This window comes from Thrips palmi, unplaced genomic scaffold (genome assembly GCF_012932325.1).
Source record: "Thrips palmi isolate BJ-2018 unplaced genomic scaffold, TpBJ-2018v1 HiC_scaffold_1, whole genome shotgun sequence".
Classification (NCBI taxonomy): domain Eukaryota; kingdom Metazoa; phylum Arthropoda; class Insecta; order Thysanoptera; family Thripidae; genus Thrips; species Thrips palmi.
In genome coordinates, this window is record NW_023144620.1 from 4,158,351 (window position 1) to 4,172,563 (window position 14,213).

Below are 14,213 nucleotides of genomic sequence, written 5' to 3' on the forward strand. Positions count from 1 at the left end.
GCTGCACGGACAACGTGGGACGAAAAAACAAGGACGCCCGCCCGCCCCCGCCTTGCCCCCACCTTGCCCCCGCCTTGCCCCCGCCTTGCCCCCGCCTTGCCCCGCCTTGCCCCCGCCTTGCCCCCGCCTTGCCCCGAGCCCCACCATCGTGTTTCGGGGGTGACGCCGTGCCGTGCCGCGCCGTGCCGCCCTCGCCCGCGTCGCGTCGCGCAGGGCCGAGGCCGTGTCTAAGTGACTTTTAATGAAGCCCCGCATGCAGTATCGGATCTGCGTTACCGCGGCCTATGCCAGCCTATGCAGCCACCAGCGTGGCCGCCGTCTTTGAGCGCAAGATAAGCAGACGCCACAAGATGCCGCCAGATCGAACCACACGGCTGTGTGTGTGTGTGTGGGGGGGGGGGGTCATCTAGTGGTGACATATTAGCTTCCATCCATCATCATATCGGCCAGGGCATGACGGTGGTTGCATCCAGTCGCCTGCCGTGCCTGGCCATGCCCTGCCGGACAGGGGAAGACAGGCATGAATATCGAATCAAGCTGCACGGGGCCGCTCGCCGGGCTGCCGGATTCGACCGGACTGGACAGGCAGGCACACTGGCAGCCCTGTCTGTTTGCGCGCGTCCGATGGTGGCTATCCCCTCGGCCGGCCCTCGGCCCCGCCGTGCCCGCCGTGCCCGCCGTCATCCCCGTGCCCTTGCCTACAGCACGTGTCGGTCCAGGCCGTGTCGCGCTGTCGCGCCGCCGCGCGTGTCATCGGCGTCATCACGGGCACCACACTGGCGGTGTTCCTGTCGAGGTGCTTTTCGCGGTTGTCGTTGTGCACAGTGATCGCCCCCGGGGGAGGCGCGGTCCGCGGTCCGCGCTCCACTTCCAACTTGACCTCGCGGCTGGCCTTGGCCCGGGCTAGGCTGGCCTTGGCCGCAGGAGCGCTGGGCCGGCCTTGGCCGCCGGCGCCGCCGGGCCTCGGACTCGACGACACGACGAGCAGCTCGACGAGCAGGCCACGGCCAGACGGACGGACGGACGGACGGACGGACAGGCGAGGTAATCCGCTTTGGCCGGCCATCGGCTTTCGGTCTGTTAGTGTGGTCCAGATCAGATAGCAGTGCAGCAGCGTTGTACAGTGCGGCGCGCCGACGCGTGTGGGGTCGGGAACAAGTGTCTCTGCAGCCGTGGTCGCTAGGTAGTCGATTGTTGGGATCGAGACAGCGGGTTCAAATCCATGCACAGTTTCTAATTTTTATTCAGTTTTGTAACGTTGGAAAATGATTCCTTGTGACTCTCGTCTGGTTTTCCAACTCCCTTTCAATTCCTGTCCTGGATTTTACTGGCAGCCCGGCCCCCTCGCAGCCACACGGACTGACGGACGGACTGACGGACGGGCAGACAGACGCTCAGGGGGTCATGGACGTAGTGGAGCATCGGGGCCGGGGCATGCCATGCAAGGCATCCCATTTCAATCCATTCCGGATCCATTTTGGTGCAGCGGCGCAGGAGCGGGCGGGGCTCTTGGCAGTGCAGGGGCAGGGCCGGCAGGGCCGGCAGGGCCTCGAGGGGGAGGAGGGAGCGAGACTTATTGTAATAACTGGGACGATAAGTGTCGCCATGACCGTGAGTGAAACTGCACGTCGTTCCTCCACGCCAATCGTATAAATGGAAAGGCGGTCAAGAAAAACAAGTGGAAGGCCGCGGTGGCGGGGCGACGGTGACACTGCTATTCGGCGTAGCAGCTGTCCCGGTGGCGGCCCGCCTCCCCACCCCGGCGATCCTCCCCGTGTTGCTGCTGGTGACCGATCGGACGGCCGACTCCGGAATCCAGCCGGAATCCGGTAGGCAGTGTGGCGGGAAGCGGGTCGGCCCGCCTGGCCGTGGCCTTGAACTTGGGGGCGGCGAGGGAGGGCGGCGGGGCCCAGAAGCTCGTTACATCGGGCATGCTGACAGCTCCGGCATCCCCGCTGGACCGCCCCGCTGGATGTTTGGACAAGCGATGGCGGGACAGGCTGGTGTTTGTGCGGCGGCGAGACGACACGACCGACACGACACTCACATCATTTCCGATAAAGAGCTCGGCGCTGCCGCCCAGCCGCGCAGCCGCGCCACTGGCACTGCCGACGCGCTGCTGGTGCTGCTGGCTGCCGGGGCGACCGCAAAGCAGTGGCGTGGCAGGCGACCTGCTGTGCAGCGCGGAGCGCCCGGCAGGCAGGCAGCGCGCGCGCACCCGCGTTCGGCGGGGTGCCTACCCCACAGTTCGCAGGGGCTCCGCAGGCACGTTCTCCAATCATTTTTGACGAGAACCTTGTTTCTTCTGTGTTGCTCCATATTGTTGATCCAATTTTCATGTTTTTCAAACCGGAATTTCGGGATATTCCTTTTTAAAGAAAGAGTATTTGTTCGTTGTTCCTTTTTATCCCTGTCGGCTCGCTCACCTCCCCTGGCTGGCTGGCTGTCTGCCACACTACGGGACTTTTTCAATTTGCTTCGTTTCGGTTCAAGCGCTGCCTGCTGCCTCCGCTCGCTCTCCGGAGCAAAAATGACAGCGAAAATGGAGATGATGCGGTCCGCGAGACGGGAAGGGGGGGGGATGGAAAGGGGGGGGGGGGGGGGTGATGCGACCCCATGCCTGCCACGTGGTGGGCATTTCTGCCCCTCCCCCAGCCAGCGTGCTCATTGGCTGGGCGTTGTCTCGTCACGATGTGCAAGAGCCCGCGCGGTAAAGTGCACCTTTTTTTTATATCTACCCCCCCCCCTTCTGTGATCTGCGATAATCTGGTCAGTACAGTAGGGGGCGGTGAAAGGGGATTTAGCGCGATGCCCTGGGGTTCACGGATCTCAAAGTGAAACTTCTCGCTCTGCAGCCAAAAATGCACAAGGGCCATAGACAACGAATGCTGATAAGCCGAAAAGTGTTGGAGGCAGGACGCTCGCGTTACCGAAATATCTCCCCCCCCCCTCGTTCGTCACTGTGTTTGTTTGACCGAGCAGACGCCAGGTGGCGCTTCGTTCAGTCCCAAGCCGGCTTCCAACAGTGGCGCAGGCAACCGGGCCCCGTCATACGCTCGGTTCAAAGACGTGCTGCGAGTGATTGTTGTTTGTTTTTCTTGTTGTTGTTGTTTCGGTTGCACTTTGGCCAGCCGGCCAGCCATCCTCAACCATTCCGTCGCTTGGTAATCCATCTCAATACAGTGCCTGTGTGTGGGTCCTCCCACCGTTTGCCGGCCTCCTGTTGTCACGCACGGAGTTCGTTTGTCTCTGTTAAAATTTCACCGAAAGGAAATAAAATGTCTCCGTGTTTCCGCGAGAGGGACTCAGGAATTCGAGTCGAGGCCGGTGTTGTTTGCAGAGGTATAAATACCCGGCTGGCGTCTCTCTTCCGGCCCCGCACAATGAGGGAGCCGCTAAGTAGTCGGCCCGCGAGTCGGCCGTGGATGAGGCGATGTAAACAGCGCTACCACGTTCTCGCCGTTCCCGCCCGCCGCGCGACGCAGCGCAGCGCAGCGGACGATAGTGATCTGCCGACCGATCCCGCCGCTCTGTCTCTCTCGCACCCCTATGGGACGCCCTACGAGTGCGAGAGAGACAGGGCGGCGACACGCTCCTTCGGAACATTAGGTTAGGTTAGGTAAGGTAAGGTTAGGTTAGTAGGTTAGGTTAGGTTAGGTCTTCGGAACGTGCCGGTCACGCCGCGCCCCCTCGCTCTGCCACGCGTTGCCACGCTTTGCCGTGCCGCGCCCCGCCCCTCGTCGCGTGCATTCGTAAACCCGGCGACAGTCCTCAACAACCGAATGGGATATTAAGCGCGCAGTGAAGCGTTCATCGCGCCCCCCGCCCCCACCTCCTCCCCAAATACGCTCACTTTCACCCCCTCCCCCTGAGCACCGTTCGACATGAGAGGTTGTAACAGTGAGCAAATGAAGCCTCCCCGGGGCTGGGACGGGGCGGGCCGGGACGGGGGCGCATTATCATGAATCTGCATGACAATCTCCAGGTGCGACTCGACGCGCTCGCCGAACGGCCGAACGCCGAAGAGCCATCAGCTCACTCGGCCAGGCCCGCCTCGCCCGCCTCGCGCGCCTTCGGGAGCGAGTCCGGAAATCACGTCACATCGGCGGAGTTATCTTCGCGCGGCTGCCGCGGTGAGCGGCAGCGTTTTGCTCCAGTTGTTGACGGTCGGTTAACGGGGCGCTGGCCTTGAGCCTTGAGCAGCCTTGAGGCACCGCACGGCCCTGGCACGCTGCCGGGGTTGCTGGGGCTCACGAGCCGAGCGGGCGATCAGGTCAGTGAATCCGCTTGTCGAGTGGTTTCGTGGCGGGACGCCCCCGCGCCGCCACACCCCGCCACATCCCGGCCGCCGTGCGCGCAGACGGACTCCTCGGAGTGGCGCGGGGTGGTGCGGGGCGGGGCGCCGCTTTTCCTCGAGCGGTTGGGTCTTATAACAAGGACTCGTCTGCGAGCGCACTCTGGCGGAAACGTGTGGCAACGCGGGCATGACGGGCAAGACCCACACGCGGGCCGCGGGGATGGGGGGGACGAGCTTGCCGAGCTTGTCACATCCGGCGCACCCCTTTTCAGCCCCGGAGACTCCAGAGCCAGGCCGCCAGGCCGCCAGGCCCCGCCCGGTTTTTCGACCCCTGTCCTGGCGACCCCGGCGCCCCAGCAGGCCAGGCGAGGCGAGAGGGCGTTGGTACCCGCCAGTCACCTCACGTCCCGGTTTGCGAGTTTCCGGGAGGAGCCGGTAGCAGGCCGTGCCGCGTGCCGGCCCCACTCCTAAGGGCAGACCTGTGTTCTAAGTCGCTGCTGTTTACAGGGTGCCTCTGACGGGGACGTGCCCGCGGCGCGCGTCCGTCGTGGCCGTGGCCGCCGCGGGTCGCTGCGGCTAAGTGGAGGCCATGGCCGCCGAGGCCATAGCGGCAGCCTCGGTGCTGACCGTGGAGGATGTGGTGGCCGCCCTCAACGTGTCCTTCAACGCGACAGACGCTGACGACGAGGAGGAGGTGTACATCGTCGGCGAGCTCAAGTACAGCGTCGGCCTCACCGTCGTCATCTGCATCGCGTACCTGGCCGTGTTCATCATCGGCGTCCTGGGCAACGTGTGCGTCGTCATGGTGGTCGCGTCCTTCCCGCGCATGCGCTCCACCACCAACCTGTTCATCGCCAACCTGGCCATCGCGGACCTGCTGGTCAACGTCCTGTGCCTCCCCTTCACGCTGGTCAGCAACGTGCTGCAGGGTGAGTATCGTCGCAAACTTTGCAAAAATTGTGTTTGGTTGTTCCTGGTGGACGGACGGGTTGCAGCTTCCGGGCCGCTGCCTCGAGAGGCCGCATGCATCGCGGCGGCAAACACGGACCCCATCCAAAACTCGCGCCAATCGGATTGCCGCAAATCCGGCCGCCCTTGTGTTGGCGCTCGGCATCGCCCTGGCATCGCCCTGGCATCGCCACACCACCCGACACCAACTTCTTCCCCCAAAGACGGAAGAAGGGGGTCGCCCATCTCGTTGCCGAGAGACCTGTTCCACTCCCACGCACGCGCGGACCTTGGCCGGAGGCATCCAGGTGTCCCCTCCTGCTTCCCGAAGCGCAGTCCGAATGCAAGGACCCGATCGCGGTGGGGCCGGTGCAAGGCCTTGGCCCGGTCCGAGGCGGCGGCGTGGCGGCGTGGCGGCGCGGCGCGGGCAAGACATTGTATTACTTTGAAACATCTGCTCCGCTGCTCCGCGGGGCAGGCGGCTCTTCCCTTCTGGGTCTGGGTCGCGCCTTGGAGCCGCGCGCTGCCGGCGCTGCGACGGACAGTCCGTCACGCCCGGCCAAGGCCGCCAAGGTCTCTGGGTCATGGCAGCCCCAAGATGGCGAGGGCGGCGCGGCGGCGGGGGCGGCGGGGGCGGCGTGGTCCGGATGACCACTGGGGCGGAAGAGATGTCCGGACATTATTCGCACTACTTTTCCCGCAACAACTATACTGCCGCTGGCTGCGAGCTGCGAGCTGCGGCACTGTACTGCCAGCCCTGCACCGCGAGGCCGGTCGCCACGCGCCACGCGCCACTACACTCGGAGGAACCCAGCCCTGATCCAGTGATGCCACATAAGTAGGCGAAACACGCCCCACGATGCGCCAGTGTCGAAAGGGTTGCCAACCTCAGCCTGAGTACTCGGCAACTTCTCGAGATAAAATACCGATACTGCCTGGTAGGCAGACAAGGCAGGCTGAGGTTGGCAACCCTTTCAACACCGGTGCACCGCCGCCTCGTAATGTGGCGACACTGGCCGCCTAGAGTCTTGGTCGTATTTCCAGACGGCACGCACGCGATGTGGCCGTTCGGTTTCAATTGGCCCGGCGTTACGTCACTCGTGCACGGAGACTAATGAGCGCGCTGGCCCGGCCGCGGGTCCGGCCGCCTCGCAGCCCTCGCAGCCCTCGCAGCCCTCGCAGCCCTCGCAGCCCTCGCAGCCCTCGCAGCCCTCGCAGCCCTCGCAGCCCTCGCAGCCTCGCAGCCTCGCAGCCTCGCAGCCTCGCAGCCTCGCAGCCTCGCAGCCTCGCAGCCTCGCAGCCTCGCAGCCCTCGCAGCCTCGCAGCCTCGCAGCCTCGCAGCCTCGCAGCCTCGCAGCCCTCGCAGCCTCGCAGCCTCGCAGCCTCGCAGCCTCGCAGCCTCGCAGCCTCGCAGCCTCGCAGCCTCGCAGCCTCGCAGCCCTCGCAGCCTCGCAGCCTCGCAGCCTCGCAGCCTCCAAGGCTTCGCGCCTCGGACTCGGACGGGGCGGTCGGGACGGGACGGGAATGGTGATTGTACATCGGCATCGTCAGCACACGCCGGGCTGCGCCGGGCTGCGCCGGGCTGCGCCGGGCTGCTTGTCCTCGGCCTGCTGCGCTGCTCGCCGCTGCGCGCTGTCCACGGAATCGAGAATGTTGTCAAACAAAGTTTGGAGTTTGCAAAGTAAAGGGGTCAGTCGATACTTGAGGCGGGGGCGTGGCGCGGCGAGGCGCGGCGAGGCGGCCCCCGGGCTGCATGGAGAGGAAGTCAAGTATTTCGGGAGGAAGGAGGAAGGGGCCGGGCAGGCAGGGGGCTGTCACCCATTAACGCGCCAGGAATGGCGCTGCACGGCACGGCGTGGCGTGGCGCGGCACGGCGGCCGCGGACTGCTGGCTGCGATGTTCGATTTGCCCTTCAACGATTTGGCCTGATCGCACACGATCTGGGTTAACGCCCCACATCGCGGTGGCGGGGCCGCGCCGGGACCACCGGGACCCCCTGCCGCCTCTTCTCCTCCAGGACGGCGGCCTTCACGGGGCTGTCTGCCCGGCGGCGCCGAGACTAGAACATGACGGTACCAATGGACTGCCGTTGTTGTGCTCATGAGGTCGACTCGAGCTCCCTGACGCACTGCTTGTTGCAGCGTGGGTGCTGGGCGCGGCCATCTGCAAGACGCTGCCCTTCCTCCAGGGCGTGTCCGTGTCGGCCTCCATCAACACGCTGGTCTGCATCAGCGTGGAGCGGTGCCTGGCCATCTGCTACCCCATGCGCTGCCAGCTCAGCCCTCACACCTGTCGCCTGCTCATCGGCTGCGTCTGGGCCGCGTCGCTCACCCTCACGCTGCCCTGGGCCGTCGTCTTCCACCTCACGCCCGTCCGGGAGGGCCTCGTGGTCAGTAGCCTCGGCAGTTGTCTCTCTCGCACCCTTCGGTACCCTCCGCGGCGCCCCGTGAGTGCGAGAGAGACAGTGCGTCCAGGTGCTCGGCGTAGGCCTGTGCGATTAATCGAATAATCGAAATCGATTTCCGATTATTTTAGTAATCGACGATTATTTTTGTGGACCGATTCGATGCTCGGTAATCGAACTTTTAACGATTAAAAATCGGTGGCCGATTTTCAACCGATTAATAATTTTGAAACGGTTATCGATTACATTTATTGTTGTTTATTAACAGAAGACCTGACAATCTTTGCACTGTACTTGAAAAGCCTTAACTGTGGACCATGTTTACGCTTTACGAATTCTATTTCTTTTCAGTTTTATTCAATTTATTGGGCAAGAAATAATTGATTGAGGGCGATTAATCGCAAATGTTCGATTATTGATAATTCGATTAATCGGTTTTCGTCGATTAATCGGCCTTGTTTCGATTGCCGATTACCGAGCATCGTATCGGTCGGCTTTTCGATTATTTCAATAATCGGTCGATTTCGATTTTGAACAATAATCGCACAGGCCTAGCTCGGCGCGTGGGCGACGTCAAGGTCACGGCCAAGGCCGCCGCGCCGCGGAGGGGCGGGGGCGGCCGGAACGGCCTGAATGGGAGAATCAGTGGCAAGCTGGCAAGACGCCCTACGTGCGACGCACTGCGACGCCAAGGACGCCTCACTCTCTCACTCTCACTTGCCTCCCCACAGGTGCTGCAGGTGTGCACGGACGTGTGGCCGTCGCAGTTGTCCCAGACGCTGTACTTCGCGCTGGCGCACCTGTCCATGTGCTACCTGCTGCCGCTGGCCTGCATCTCGGTGTGCTACGCGCTCATCTGGAGGCGTGTGTGCCGCCGCCGGCTGCCCGGGGAGCCGCAGGTACGTCGAACGGTGTCTCGTCGCGCTGTCTCTCTCGCACCCCCACGACCCTGCGGGACGCTGCGGGACGCTGCGGGACGCCCCATGTGTGCGAGAGAGACAGAGCACTTGGCCGCGCCGCTCGCGCTGCACCCTTTGATTTGCATGAGCTCCCCGCCCACATGATGGATGCGGGGGAGGACTCCTGGAGGCCGCGCCGGCCGCGCTGGCCGCCCCGGCCGAGGCCCTGTTGGACCCCAGCCACATCAATCTCCCCGGAGAGTTGTTGGAGGAGCCGCGGCAAAACGGTACCACAATACTTCTCGGGCTTGCCGCTTGCGCCAGGCCTGGTCAGGCTCGCACCGCATCCGTCTGCGACCTTCTGCGACGTTTTGGGTACGGCGGCGGAAAGGACCCTCTTTCTCAGCAGGGCTCGGCAAAACACAAGAAACTAAACAAACTACGGGGTGACAAAAATTGAAATAAGACACAACGAGTTGTTTCAGCTGTCATGCAGCTTAACCGGAACCTCTTTTCACAAGCGCAGGTCTTCCACAGTCATACCACAATAAAACTATTTCAGTGTTGAAAGAAAACGGAACTTTGACGCTACTGCAGGAGTGGCACTCTGGAGCCTCCCTGCCTCCCCGTCTCCCTGCCGGCCGACAGCCGGGCGTAGCGTCGCCCCGTCTCCGCTCGCAACCAGATTAGCAACTTTAGAAGGTCATACTTGTCGAGGAACCTGTGCGCGTGTCTCATCCAGGGTGTCCTGTTCAGGGGGTCCTGTCCAGGGGGTCCTGTCCAGGGGGTCCTGTCCAGGGGGTCCTGTCCAGGGGCGGGGACCTTGGCGCCCCTTGGCGTTAAGGTCATGGTCCCACTCCAACACGCGGCCCGCTCCTCTTCCCGCAAGCCGGTTCCGAACAGTGCGTACTACTGGGTCGCTCTGTCTCTCTCGCGGCCCTGCGGTACGCCCCACGAGTGCGAGAGAGACAGAAAGCCCGCTGCACAGGTCCCTTGGATAGGCCCCACGACGTCGTTGGCGTAACGCACGGAAGTTTGGCCTTACTATCCGCGACAGGCGGGCAGGCGAGGCGTCAAAGCGTCGCCCTGGCCTGCCGAGCCGGCGATAAGTAAGAAGTAACTTTGCCAGTGCGGGGGCCTTGCCCGCCCCTCCACCAGGCTCGGCACATTTTTCCTATTAGCGGCCCTCCGAACGCATTACGGCGACGAGGCCTCAGACAATCCACCAAGGGCGCGGTGCTTTGCCCCGCTTTGCTGCAGGTCTGCGGCCAGCTGATGCTGCACCGCTCCAAGATGAAGGCCGTCAAGATGCTGCTCGTGGTGGTGGTGTCGTTCGCGCTGTCCTGGATGCCGCTGTACGTCATGGTGTCCAGGATGCAGTTCTTCGGTCCGCCCGTCACCGAGCTGGAGCAGGACGTGGTGGGCGTGCTCATGCCGTTCGCACAGTGGCTCGGCACCTCCAACTCGTGCATCAACCCCATCTTCTACGCCTACTACAACCGCAAGTTCCGCGCCGGCTTCATGGCCATCCTGTCCAGCCAGTCGTGCTGCTTCTCACCCAGGTGTGTACAGTGTAACCGCCAGCATTCCGGAGAGTCGACCCGGAATCGCTTCATCCTAAACGTCTTTGTATAAAATTTGTTAAAAATTGTGCGAAAAATTTTGTGTGTTTAAAAAACTGCGGGGTCCCATACGAAACTGTACAAAGGCTTCGGCGTGTTTGCCTCTCGCTTCCGCAAAACTGCGGGGACTCCCGAAGAGTCTGTCGACATTCTTTACCAGCTGCGCCCGGAGAAGCCCTCGCACTTCTCACCCTTCCAAACTTTGTGGTGCTCGCTTAATTTTTATTTTTTTTTGGCCGCTGTAGTCCTGTGCGCATACTCAAGCTATTTCCCCAGGTTTGACTACGACCAGTGCTCCATGGAGTTCCGCTGGCAGCAGCGAGGGCTCGGCGCGGGCGGCGCGGGCGGCGCGGGTGCGATGGCCGGGGTGGGCGCGGGGGCGGGGCCCCTGGTGGGGGTCGGCGCGGGGGCGCGGCGGGGCTCCAACAGCCTCCGCGACGTCCGGGAGCAGCCCAGCAGGCATGTCATCGCCAGGGCCCACACGGTGTGCGAGGTGAGTGGTGGAGGTGCCCCGCGCGCAAATCGATGCCCGGAGGCCTAGCTTCGAATCCCGCTCAACCAATGTCTTTTTGTGCAGGTGGCCGGCGCCGTCCCGAGGTGCCGCGTGACGCAGTGCGGTGCCGCCTCGTCCAAGACGCCCAGGACGTGCAAGGCGTCCAACGGGGCCACGCTCGTCTAGGTGGAACCTGGCGACGCCACGGCGACGCCCAAGGAGTGGGGCTCCAGCCGCGGACCGCGAACAAGATCGAGGCCTAGACGAGCTGCCCGCGCTTCACGCCAACTCGCTGCGAGTGGCGGCTGTCGGCCAAGCGGCTCGATATCACATAATTCGCTGTCTTCAAAGTGCACAGTGTTGATTTCCCTTTCGCTAGTAGCTGATGTAGTTTACTGTGTGTGAACGAATCCCTGTCGTTAGCCTCAACTAGAAGAATTTTGGTTCGGTTTTAGAAGGCACGGTGCTGTAGTGTGAGCAGATAACTATTTTGGAGTGTTTTGGTTTCCCGCGGTGATGCCTTGCGAGAGTCGGATTTGGACATTGTGGACAGCGGCTTGGATGCCGTGACAGAAGTGAAACGAAATGCTGTTCGGAAGTTAAGCTGTTATGTTAACAGTAGTTTGGTGGTCGGCGTTAGATGCTGAGTTTCGAAGTGACTGAGGGAGAGGTGGCTCATTCCTATTTTTCCCAGGCCTGCCGGTCAGGTTGATGAAAAGAGAATCGTTTATTATTTATTTTCTGTCAAGATATTTTCATGCCTAAAATTAATTTTAGCGCTGCTTCCAACTGTAGAAGATAGTGCCAATACGCTGGACAAGTTTGTAGTAATTGTTCAGCGCGTCAGTGAGTAAAATAACTACATACGGGTGGTATTTGAAAGTTGCATTTAAAAGTTGTACTTAATAGCTTCTACCACGAGCTGATGCCGTTCAAACTATGCCTGTAGTGCACAATACGCTGATAGCAAATGCTGCGATAATTCAGAGGAGGAGCTGGAGACTAAAGAAAAATAAACAGCTTTAGGGGATATGGTCTTTTATTGCGAAAATGATCCGACACATGAAATCACGGCAGTCCGCTGGCGCTGGCGTCGTCGGCGTCCCCCTCGGCGGGCAACGGCCCGGGGAAGTAGGCGTCGCAGTCCAGCACGCCGTCCTCGGCCGACGCGCTGGCGTAGAGGGGCTGCATGGCGGTGAGGGCCTCGGCCGCGGCGGAGGCCTCCAAGGCCAGGGCCACGGCCAGCACGTCGCTGTCCTTCCTCTCGCGGCCCAGGGCCTCCAGCGCCGCCTCGTCCGCGGCCAGGAGCTCGCGCTGCTCCGTGAAGAAGCCGCAGCCGGTCTGGAAATGAAACATGGTTATGGGTGCGGATTGGAGGCAGGCCGAGGCAAGCGGTCGGGACTCGAAACGCACCACGGCGCCGTTGTGCTGCCCCGCGGCGGCCAACACGTCCTTGCCGCGCGTCGCGGCGAAGACGAACACCAGCGACGGCGGCAGCAGAGACGGCGGCGGCGGCGGCTTGGTCAGCTGCAAAGTGTCGTCCGGGAACAGGGTCTGCATGGCGGCGGCCTTGGTGACGGGCGTGAGCGGCGTCCACAGCCCCGGCAGCGCGGGGCCCGCGCTCGAGGCCATGAGCACGCAGGCGGCAGGACTGTCCGCGGCGGGCTGGAAGCGCGACCACTGCGCAGCAAGCGTCAGAACCACCAGAATGGGAGTGGGAGTAGGTGTAAATGGTTGATTTTTTTCCTCACCTGCTGCCCATCGTCCTGCTGTTGTTGTTCTTCCGGTTGTTGTTGTTGTTGTTGCTGCTGCGGCAGCGGGCACTGCGAGGGTCCCTGCGCCGGGTAGAAGCCGTACAGGGACTGCGCCGCCAGCGCCTCGATCTCGCCCATCTCCGGCTCCACCAGCACTCGCTGCGCCACGGGCTGCAGCTTCGGCGGCGTGCCGGGGGCGTTGGGGTCGTCGCTCGGGGCGGCATCCTCGGCGGGCTCCGCCGGGACGGCGTCGGCCGCCGCGCCGCCCTCGCCGCCGTCCTCGGGCTCGGCCTCGCCTTCGTCCGCCTCGGGGAACACCTCGATCTCCTGTGGACCACTCGAGGTTCATTGATGTTGATTTGGAGCCAGGTGCGGGTCGTGGCGTGCTACATACCGTGGGCTCCTTGTGCAGCAGGATGGCGAGGCAGGGCCCCGTGGCCAGGGCCTTGAGCAGCTCCTCGTGCTGGGGCAGCTTGCACTCGAAGAACACCTCGTCGGCCATGTCCGCCGTCACGGTCAGCGACAGGCGGCGCCGCTCGTCCAGCCCGTGCGCGGTCCAGGCGTCGCGTAGCGTGACCAGGATGCCGCCCTCGGCCTCGGCCGCGTCCTCGGCCGGCACGGCGTGCGGCAGCAGCAGCACCAGGGTGTACCTGCGGCAGGGAGTCTCTCCAGCAAAGCCCCGCCGCCAAGTCCGCCGCGCGAATCGATGGCGCGCACCTGTTGAGCTTGGCGGCCAGCTTGGCGTAGTTGTCGGCGCGCTGCTGCTGCAGGGCGCGTGCCTGGCGCTCGGCCTCCTCCTGCAGCGCGCGCATCCGCTTCTCCTCGGCGCGCTGCAGCCGCGCCTCCTCTTCAGGCGTCAGCTGGTCCCACGACATGTAGGTGCGCGGACACTCCTCGTTGCGCTGGATCTACGCGGCCAAATCAATGAGTTTTCGTTCACTATGTCCCGCCAGAATCGGGCAAAGGTGGCCATCGTGGTGTTGATCCGCGTGCCGTGCAATTCGTGCGAAACGTGCAGGTGGAGGGCGGCGTCGACGACGCTTCGGTGTGCTTACCTCCGCGCCACCATGAGGTCCGAACTCGGAAGTAGTCCTCCGTCTCGGCGGCTAGCTCCCCGTCGTACTCCCGGACGCCGTCCTCGTCTACGCCCGACCTGCTCACAAGTAGGGGGTGCTTGCCTCGGTGCTGGTGCGGTTGGGTGGATCGGGGAGGGCCGTGCCGGCGAGTGCTTCACCTTGACCTCGTTGTCCAGCTCGTGGGCGATGAGGCGCGCGATGCGCGGGGCGTCGGCGCCGAAGACGAGGTTGATGAGCTTGCCGCCCGAGATGAGCATCCACACGGGCTCCGAGTGGTTCCGGTGCCGGTGCAGCGCCTCGATCGTGTCCGACTTGGCCGTGGCGAGCAGCAGTAGGTCGCCGCCCAGCTCCACCTTGATCTTCTTGAGGTTGGCCAGCATGCCGACGCACGGCCCGCACCACTCCGAGTACACGTCCACGAGCAGCAGGCCGTGGCGCCGCAGCAGCGCTTCCCACTCCTCGTCCGTGGTCACGTCTTGCTGCAGGGCCACCGCCCCGCCCTTCTTGGCCGCCATGGCGAGGCTCGCCGATTCAACGACGCACGAACCAGGATCGAGACTGAGGGACTGAAAAGCCAACCTCACCACCACCCTGCGGCAGGCCGTGCAGGCCTCGTTCGCGCCGCCATGGCAACCAAACAACCCCTGGGCGCAGGGAACGCGCGACTGCTACCCTTTCTCTGGCACACCACCCACCGGCAAGTGCCTGTTTGGAATGGCC

At 63.3% G+C, this 14,213-nt stretch overlaps 2 protein-coding genes across 2 annotated transcripts; one reads left to right on the top strand and one right to left on the bottom strand.

Annotated features, from left to right (window-relative positions):
* Positions 1 to 4,861: 4,861 nt before the first annotated feature.
* On the top strand, positions 4,862 to 10,516 carry LOC117643260 (neuropeptide SIFamide receptor-like; the record flags this gene model as incomplete). Its single annotated transcript, XM_034382034.1, has 5 exons — positions 4,862 to 5,226; positions 7,387 to 7,634; positions 8,381 to 8,548; positions 9,809 to 10,110; positions 10,447 to 10,516. Coding segments are annotated over exons 1-5 (1,128 nt in total), but the record flags the coding sequence as incomplete, so codon positions are not given.
* A 1,215-nt stretch (positions 10,517 to 11,731) lies between these two features.
* On the bottom strand, positions 11,732 to 14,191 carry LOC117643269. Its single transcript, XM_034382046.1, has 6 exons — positions 13,652 to 14,191; positions 13,135 to 13,325; positions 12,812 to 13,067; positions 12,418 to 12,744; positions 12,077 to 12,352; positions 11,732 to 12,004 (listed from the first exon to the last, which is right to left on the bottom strand). Exons 1-6 carry the CDS (start codon positions 14,006 to 14,008, stop codon positions 11,732 to 11,734), a joined length of 1,680 nt encoding a protein of 559 aa, XP_034237937.1. The 5' UTR covers positions 14,009 to 14,191.
* Positions 14,192 to 14,213: the final 22 nt, after the last annotated feature.

Excerpts from the sequence above, each read along its gene's own strand:
- LOC117643269 (XM_034382046.1), bottom strand. The coding sequence starts at position 14,008 with ATGGCGGCCAAGAAGGGCGGGGCGGTGGCCCTGCAGCAAGACGTGACC. Across the intron at positions 13,068-13,134 it reads CTGGCCGCCAAGCTCAACAG|GTACACCCTGGTGCTGCTGC; the intron begins GTGCGCGCCATC and ends TCCCTGCCGCAG. Across the intron at positions 12,745-12,811 it reads TGCTGCACAAGGAGCCCACG|GAGATCGAGGTGTTCCCCGA; the intron begins GTATGTAGCACG and ends AGTGGTCCACAG.